The sequence below is a fragment of the Penaeus japonicus genome, unplaced genomic scaffold, assembly GCF_977035675.1.
Source record: "Penaeus japonicus unplaced genomic scaffold, GWHDUDI00000001_assembly GWHDUDI00000012, whole genome shotgun sequence".
Lineage (NCBI taxonomy): Eukaryota > Metazoa > Arthropoda > Malacostraca > Decapoda > Penaeidae > Penaeus > Penaeus japonicus.
In genome coordinates this window covers 506030-516029 of record NW_028234414.1, presented here as the reverse complement: position 1 = coordinate 516029, position 10000 = coordinate 506030, and the positions used below count along the sequence as shown (strand labels likewise).

Genomic DNA, 10000 nt, shown 5'->3' with positions numbered 1-10000 from the left:
AGCAACATTTATGTAAAAATGAAGTAAGATTATAATAATTAGCACATCTTATAATTCAATCAAATACCATCATAAATAGCTTTGATAAATGGGTGATAAATAGCTGTTTGAATCCTTATAATAGGATTACATTTATTCTTTAACTCGTAAGAAACTGAATTTACCTAGATTTGGATATGGAAAATATATACACGAGAGCAAAAAGTGTACTGGATGTATTTTTGTAGTTAACTGTAGCTGGTTAAAGGATATTAAAGTATATAGTAACAATCAGAGGAATACGTTCGAATTTTATTATATGATTAAATGATTAAAAGTTTACTATTTCCTTTCTCTTTCATACATTGCCATGCAACCATGCCAAGATAAATCAAATCGGTAACTTGTGTAAAACAACAAAAGAGATGAATTTAGTTCAGTTACAGAGATATCCTTTATTTTTAGCATGTAATGTGCGTCGCGTAATGTCCATTTCCAACACTACTTCTGTAATGCACGTATAATATTATACATATTTAATCGCCATTAATGCGAAAAGTCTGCCCTGATATGAGGATAACTTTTGTGTTTTATTACAGTGAAAATATTATGGAAATATAAAGTATAGCACACCTAGGTGAATAAACAAAAATATTAAAAGCCTAGAATATTTTTTTACCTAATTGATGTGTCATGGAATAATTGAACAAATAGGATCTATTTACTGACTGCTAATCTACACAACTGCTATTTGAAGAAGTAAACTGAACTTTTTTTCATGCTTACATAAGCATGACATATTCAACATATTCAGTTTCCCCTCACATGCCAATATGAATGAATTAAAACAAAAGTATTATTAGGCATTAAATTATATCACATTTACTATTTGACATAAACCATCCTAGGACTGAGTGTCCCATGAACTCAAATGTGTAGAGGAAGAAACAAATAATTGCAAAGATGACCATTTCCAAGATGCGCCACAGTGGCACGGGGTCGCCCGACGGTGTCTGCTCCACCCTGCAGTGGTGGAGCAGGTGACGATGCAGATAGCGCCTTATAATTCCGTAATGATGATAATAATGTTAATAAGTGTAATGATAAAAAAAAAGATAAGAATAATGATAAAAAAAAGATAAGAATAATGATAAAAAATCATTAGGCAATCGATGATGATGATAATATCAATAATAATACAAACCATAATAACGTTGGTAATAATATTACTACTAACAATTATAATAATAATCCAAATGATAATAATAATGATGGTGGTAATGATAATAATGATGACGATAATGATAATAACAATGATGATGGTAATAAGGATAATCATGATAATAAAATAAATGATAATAAAAAACTATAAAAATAAAAATAAGAATACTAGTTATAATAGCCATGTTAATGATGATAAACTAATAATACTAATAATAATAACCAATATTGGAATAGGAAAAGCATCGACTAAAAAGACTGATAATGATGATATTGATAACAATTACAGAAGTATAATAAATTATCTTCATTATTACCATTATAATGATTATGATTATAAAAATGATAAGAATTATTATCATGATGGTAAAATAATTATTGATTATTGCGATTAAGATGACAGTTATCATTATGATAATAACAAAAGTAACCATAATAGTAATAACAGTAATGATAATAATAGAAGTAACAATAAGGAAGATAGTAATGATAATATGAATAAAGACAATCACAATGACTATCATGATAGTAATGATAATAATTATCATCATTATTGTTATATAGGTAATGATTTAAATGATAAATAATGATAATAATAATAATAAAATAATATGCTAATATTAATAACGATAATAGCGAATATGATAATACTATTGAAAATAATGATAATTATGATAATGGCGAAAATACCACTAACAAGGGAAGTAATGGTAATGACAATAACAACGCCGATGATAATGACGATAGTATTGTCATCAGTAATGACTAAATGAATAATAATAACAATAATAATAATGAACCTGGCCTCTCCCAACTCTCCCACTGCCACTCTTTCTCTCAACATTTCGTTCTTAATCCTATCCTTCAATGCCCTGTCCTTCAACAAGAACGGAAGAAATAAAAAGAAAATGCCCAGGAAATCATGACAGAGAAAGCCAAGGACAAAGAAAAGGAAATAAAACCAATAAAAGAAGTAGCTCAACTCAAAACGCCTGGAAGCCATTAATAAGCCAAGACATTAAAAAAAAAGAAAGAAAAAAAAATATATATATATATTATATATTTATATGTATATATATATATAAATATATATATATATATATATATATATATATATATATATATATATATATATATATATATAAAAGAACAGACAGTGCAGCCGGCACTCCCAGACAATCTTTCTATAGAAATCCTTATCAGCTTTTTCCATGCCCACATCAAGAACCTAATAAACCCGACAGTCGGTTTCAGACAACATGCAAAAAATACCCTAGCCCGAAACAGCCTCCCACTGCTCGACCTGGGAGAATCCGACTCATGGGGATTCTAAGAGTAATCCCTCCCAACACAAACCTCAGCACGTCAGCAACCATGTCTCTGGGCAATCAGATAAAGCTCATATTTGACAAACAACACAAACAGTCAGACGACTGACTGAATAAGAGGCAACTACACATCTGCCACCACAACCGCCTCGACACCCTGACAAACAAACCAACGAACACACCGAAAAAAAGTAACAGAACCGATGGTACAAACGCCGGTTCAGGCTACACAAACTGCTGTCAAGCCGAAACAACCCACACACAAACAACAAACCACACAAACACACCTTAAGGACCGCAGTAGATCCAATTCACGCAACCGGCAGATTAAAGAAAAAAAATCACAGGGTCCTGTCCAGAACACCAAGCAGCTTGCAGCAACAAGCGCAGCAATAACAACAGTCCTGTAAGGCTGCTGGACGGCATAGTACCTGATGCGTCCTACTAGACCATTCGACTGTATGCCCAAGAACCTCGCAAATACGACTGGACCGACACACATCGAATTGGCAGAGAAATCGCCAAAGGTAACATCAAATGGATTTATTGACTCATCCAATGATGACATGGTCACAGCCAACACTTTACACGAAAATCTCCTTGCTGGTGAGATGGACATCTACATACACATAATAAGGTACAAACATAAAACGAGCTGAGTAATGGATACCTTCCTGCAGAACAACAGAAATCATGAATTTGTTACCTTTGATAACTAACCGCCTTACAATAGTACGACATTGGAAGTTCGACCGCCGCATTGAGCTCTGTAACATGTATAGCATATGCAACACACACATAATACTGCTCAACAGCCACGACCTCGACAACGCAAGCAAAATAAAGATACACACATATACAACATACCAAACAAATCACTCAGGTGAACGAAGCGTCATTAAATCCAACTTCAAACACAAAATATACAACAACTCACATCAAAGCTCATGGAAATTAACACACCGCGTGGTTCCATCCTCATTGCAACAATATACCTACCGCCACGACGACCTTATGTACCTGACCAGGACATATTCCAGCTCCTCAGACACAGAAAACCTACATATATACTCGTAGATTGGAATGCACAACATCACACATTTGGCTACATCTACACAAACGTCGTGTAACGCTGGTTCGCATCTCGCATCCTCGACGGCACACTACAACACATCGGCCCACACTTCCCAACACGCATAAACAACTGGTCAGCAATCACACCAGGCATTATCCTCACAAACAAACATGCGCACCTAAACATTCACCAAACACAAGGTGACATCACAACGAGCGACCACCACCTCCCCATCGTTGCCACAATATCAACAAACGCGATAATATACTATTATATATTTACTCTACTGTCTGTTTGTGAGTGGGTATGTGGTTGAGTAAATGAAAGACGGAAGAATGCAGTAACGCATTTTAATACCGAAATACAAATATACTGTGGGGTTTTCTTGCCACATTCGTGCAGTGAATACAGATGTTCTTTAGGGTGGCCAGTGAAACACGTGGTGTTGTTGTGCGTCTTCTAATTTATTCAGAAAATTATATTGATATAAAATGATTAACACTTCTGTTTCAATGCAGTTAAAATATATGGTATTCATAATGGAAATATATGCACCTGATAAATGGTGTAACATAAATTAAACATGTCTTTCTTGTAGTAAATAAGCGTAAAATAAAAAACATCAAATATTGGTGGAACATGGGAGACATTACGTATGTAAAAGAAAACGGTCCCGCCGTTTGGGGGGACTTAACTAAACTTTTTCATTTCTAAATTCAACATTCTCCCGGCCATAGGGGGCGATTTGCCGCCTATACAATAAATCAATGTTTTAACACGTACCTTAAGCTACTTCATGAGGTATATGCTACTTACAAAATAATTAAAAAATAAATCACTTCTTCTATCACAAATAATAAAAAATCCTTTGGCACTTAAAGGACTACATTTGTTGCTTCATTAACAAAACAGTAGTTTCTCATCTTAAACATAACTAAAGGACACTTTGGTGCAATATACAGTTTATAATTCTGTATTGACTTATAAATCTAACTTAATTGGAGCTTTAATAATTCTACCCGTCCTAGACTTTCTAGGTACTTCATCACTTACATTATTCAAGGGTACATTAATACTTCCATCACTTAAATCTACATCACAATGAATGTTATCACTTGAAACATCATCAAATTTTGCCACTTCATCAGGAGCAGACATATTCTCATGTTTACTTATCTCTAAATCATATGCTCTTTGTATGGGTCTAATCACTTCACCTTTCTTAGTTTTAACCTTTATACTTCTTATAATTCCATCTTTACCCGGAAATATATCAACAATTACTCCAATAGGCCACTTTAGTCTAGGAATATTATCTTCTTTGATTAATACAAGATCTCCTTTAGACAACTTGCAATTTTGAGTAAAACCCTTTACAACATTAGGCAAATTAGTTATGTAATTGTTGCTCCACACCTTCCAAAAATGTTCTAACTTTGAGAACTTGAGACGACCTTTGATTCTAAGCAATCCTTTACCATCAATGAATGGGTCTAACTTTCTTAATTTTGAGCTAAGAGGAAGAGTCTTGTTACTTGAGAGAAGCCTAATTTCATTTGCAAATGCTTCCTGCTGTATATTGTATATTAATTTCAAACTAGCTAATTCTATTTCTTCAGCAATGAGGGGACCTAGTACCTTCCTCCCTTTACAATTATCTATGAATCTTAACACATATGCTATTACCCTTAAGGCCTTTTCTAAATCACTAAACTTCTCTAAATCTATCAAGGGAGAGTGTGTCACTTGAACACTAAGGCATATAGGTACACTTGTAGTACAGGGCACTTCTAAATCTAAGCCTTGTTTAACATCTTCCTTATCATGACAAAGGACACTGGCTAACATAGGGGGTCCATACAACCACTGACTATTATGAACAAGTTTGTCTGCCAACACGCCACGAGTTATTATATCAGCAGGGTTTTCTTCACTAGGACAATGCTGCCAGCACTCTGGTGACGTGAACTCTTTAATTTCCTTTACTCTATTTGCAACAAATATATCTTTCTTGCTTAAGTCACCTTTGATCCATGACAAGGCAATTGTGGAGTCACTCCAACACATAACTTTAGTTCTACTGTCTAAATGTAGGGAATTCTTTACAAAATTTACTAATCTACTACACAAGAGAGCACCCATTAACTCTAAACGTGGTAATGTTAATGCCTTTATTGGTGCAACACGTGACTTAGACATAACTAATGAGACCTTAAATGAGCTATTGTCCACAGGTACACGGAGATACACACATGCACCATATCCCTTTTCAGAGGCATCACCAAACCCGTGCAACTCAATATTATCCTTAAGATCTCCCCAAAGCATACCTGGAAAATAACTTCTATCCACATGAAATGCATTGAGACTTTGACTACTATGAATCCACCTTTGAAACTTTACTTTTAACTCTAAGGGCAATTCTTCATCCCAATCTAACTTTAATTTCCACACCTCTTGGAATAGAATCTTACCATACATGATGAATGGACTTATAAGACCCAAAGGGTCAAACATCTTTGCTATTATACTTAGAATACTTCGTTTGGTGTGGGAGACTTCTACACTGTCGTCAGGTTTTCTACAATCAAAGGAGAAGGTATCTTGTACATTACACCACCTCAACCCTAATACACTACTTGACTCATCACCATCATGTATGTGATACACACCATCTTTTGACTTAGAAGTAATTGACATACAGTTTGATACTAGCTTTGTAAGATCCATGCTACAATCTGCCAGTATACTACGTGCGTCACAGAACTTATCATGTGCATCCTTAACTGAATCTGCCCCACTCAACCAATTATCTGTGTACATATCAGTCTTTAGTTCTTGGACTACTTTACTTTGAGGGTACTTAGCAAGATGGGTTTTAAGTGTGGCATTCAAAAGAAAGGGACTAGATGTATTGCCAAAGGGAACACGCTTGAACCTCATGTGTCTTATGGTGCCATCCTCTTTAGGTAGCAAAAATCTATGCACATCCTTGTCTTCCTTGCGTACATTTATTTGCAGAAATGCCTTCTTTATATCTGCAGTTATAGCAATGGGCCAACGACGAAAGCGTACTAAAACTTCAACTAAATCTGGGTTAAGTGAAGGGCCAGAATGAAGACAGTCATTTAAAGAAACACCATTAAAGCAGGAGGCTGAGGCATCAAAGACAGGTCTTATCTTAGTGCTACTACTATTTAACTTTATCACAGGACGGTGAGGCATGTAGTATACAGGATTTACATTTGAAATTTCATTACTAGGTACTTCTTCTATTATGTTTTCATCCTCATAACTAGCCAACACCTTGAGATAATCTTTCTTTAATTCTTTATCTTTATCAAGCTTTACTTGTAACCTGTTAAGTCTCCTCCTCGCAATACTTTCATTATTTATGAGTTTTTCCTTGACTGAATCATTCTTCCACGGCAGTGCAACCTCGTATCTATCAGCTTTAAACTGTACAGTATTCTTAAATTCCTGCATTACTTTTGAGTCACTATTATCTTGCACTACCTCCTTTGGCTTAATTCCAACAGTTTCTAAATCCCAAAACTTACACAAGTCAGAATCAGACAGGGGGGAAATACACAAAAGTTGTGTTTCAGAATACCTGGAGGTGGTGTGAGCAGAATCAGGTAACCTTCCGGACAACACATACCCAAAGATGGACCTCATAGCCACAACACACTCCTTTTGGATGGCATCTGCTGCTGAAATTAATGTCCAGTAGTAATCAAGACCAATTAACACATCTATCACCATGGGGTAGGCACTGTTGTAATCATCTGCTAATTCAACATGGGAGAAAGAATTTAACACATGGTTAGGCACAACAGGTCTCACAAGAGGCTGACTAATCTTAGGAATTTCAGCTGTAATGACAGGAACAACATTGTTATCTTTATCAAACATACTTATTTTGAAAACATTTCTAAGTTCTTCTTTTCCAGTACTGTGACCCCCAAAACTAGAATAGGGTATTGGGTTACTGGTTAACCATTGTGGTTTGCATTTCTTAACAAAACTACTACTTATATAACTTCTATCAGCCCCATTATCAAACAACACTTTAGCTGTAACAACCCTACCATCAGTACCACATACTTTTACCTTGGCTGTCTGTAAGACTGTACAACTACCACCTTGACTAGACATGAGTGTTACGTTGTCCGACTTCTGACCCTTGTTGACTTCTTCTTCTTGTCTTGGGCTAAAGTCCAACTTGACGCCACACATGAGGGTATTGTGGTTTCCTTCGCAGCTTGCACACTTTATCTGAGCCTTGCAGAATCTTGAAGAGTGTCCACTGTTAAGGCACTTAAAGCAGACACCTAGACTTCTAATCTTCTCACCTCGTTCCTGCCCACTTAACTTCTGCACATTGAAGCAGTTTTCAGACTTGTGTTTCTTCTTACAAAAACAGCAGACAGGAAGTTCTTGCTTAGACGAGGTATGAAGGGCTGCGGCAGAGAACTTCTTCTCCTTGGGGGCACTACTTTCGGTCTTTACCTCAGCAACATTCTTCTTTCCTCTGAAGGCTTCGGACCGCTCTAATCTTGAGATCTCCTTATACAGGAAGTCGAGGAGAAAGTCTAGATCACTCTCATGTCCATCCCCATCTCTAGCCCACTCTAGCCGCAGGTCGTGAGGTAAACGGGAAAGGATAATTGGAGTGAGGAACACTTCACATTGCTTCCCAGTGACGCCTAATGCTTCTAAACTGCGGACGTGTGTAAGAATTTCATCACGAAGCTTCCACAGCTGCGTCACTGACTTTTCACTACTTGTACTTATGCTAAGTTTACCATTCAGAAGAGCTTGGACATGGGTAAAGATGATTCTTTCTTTCCTGCCGTATCTCTCCTTCAGTAGATCACATGCCACTTGATAATTAGCACTTGTGTGGGCCAATCCTTTAACCACATTCTTGGCATCTCCTTCCAGCAGTGACAATAAGTATGCATACTTGCTAATTACTGGAATGTCAGTTGCATCAATGTGGGAAATGAACTGGTCCCAGAATGACTGCCACTGAATAACATCACCCGAAAACTTGGGTAACTCTAACTTGGGTAACTTGACGTTCACAGCTGCTTGACTATCTTGGGACACTACATCTTGCGCGTCGGCCGCTACTAATTCTTTAACTTTGGCTTCAGCTAGTATCCTAAATTTGGCACACTGTGTTCGAAATTCATGGGCATCATCCAATACTTGATCGAGTGCACTATCTTCTACAACACTCTCATATTCTTCTTGTACTTCGTCAAACTTCTCTAGTCTCTTATCATATTGCTTGATGGCGTGTTCTAATTCTATTAATGTGACATCAGGTTTAGCAAGGATATCACCTATGGCCTCAGACGCTCTTGTCAGCCAGCCCTTGCACGCACATCTTGCCTTATTTATCTTCTTCATCTTATATTCACTGCACTGAAACTAGTCTCTTATGTTCTTTACCTTGTTGGGATCTTGTTCCCGGGTCTGGGCACCAAAAATGTGGGGTTTTCTTGCCACATTCGTGCAGTGAATACAGATGTTCTTTAGGGTGGCCATTGAAACACGTGGTGTTGTTGTGCGTCTTCTAATTTATTCAGAAAATTATATTGATATAAAATGATTAACACTTCTGTTTCAATGCAGTTAAAATATATGGTATTCATAATGGAAATATATGCACCTGATAAATGGTGTAACATAAATTAAACATGTCTTTCTTGTAGTAAATAAGCGTAAAATAAAAAACATCAAATATTGGTGGAACATGGGAGACATTACGTATGTAAAAGAAAACGGTCCCGCCGTTTGGGGGGACTTAACTAAACTTTTTCATTTCTAAATTCAACATATACTTCTCTGAGTGACAAAGGTTGGCGATTATGTATAAACAAGTTATTACGTCAATATCGATACATTTTGTCATGACATGTAATACTATATACAAGTACAAATGAGGCACAATATTTACACAATAGATAAGCACTGCAACCTACAATCGATACTAGAGATACATGAGATGTAGAGGTTAGCCTAGCGTCGATTTTAGTGGACCACAGTACATCTCGCAGCGATCACTACTTCGATTTCTAGACACCCGCCGGTGTGTACTGTCGTTTTCCCGCAGTGTGGCTAGAGTGTCGACCTGTGAGTCAGGAAGAAGACGATGCCGTAAGAATTCGCAAGTCACCCCCTCCTCCGTACTCTTCTCCAAAGAAAACCCATTGCGCAGCCTGATAGGAGGGGCAACTGATTGATCTTTTTTCTTTCTTTTTCTTTCCTTTTTATTTCAGGATGAGATTTGGTATTTGATTTATATTTACGTTGTTTACTTTTTATTATTATATTTTAAAAGACCAGGCAGGTTTTTATTGTTCTCAATTTTTTATTATTATCG

General features: G+C 36.4%; 2 protein-coding genes across 2 annotated transcripts in view; one reads left to right on the top strand and one right to left on the bottom strand.

Moving 5' to 3' along the window:
• Positions 1-4162: 4162 nt before the first annotated feature.
• LOC122251979 (uncharacterized) lies at positions 4163-9448 on the bottom strand. The gene has a single exon (XM_086542250.1). It carries the CDS (start codon positions 9022-9024, stop codon positions 4585-4587), a length of 4440 nt encoding a protein of 1479 aa, XP_086398376.1. The 5' UTR covers positions 9025-9448; the 3' UTR covers positions 4163-4584.
• Positions 9449-9617: 169 nt separating this feature from the next.
• The window catches only part of LOC147470708 (uncharacterized), a 4145-nt gene continuing 3762 nt past the window's right edge, over positions 9618-10000 (top strand). Inside the window, exon 1 of the mRNA XM_086542862.1 lies at positions 9618-9630. Coding sequence (XP_086398988.1) covers positions 9618-9630 — 13 coding nt within the window. The remainder of the gene's footprint in view (positions 9631-10000) is intronic.

What these genes read in the sequence shown, in the direction of transcription:
- LOC122251979 (XM_086542250.1), bottom strand. Translation starts at nt 9,024, where the DNA reads ATGAAGAAGATAAATAAGGCAAGATGTGCGTGCAAGGGCTGGCTGACA.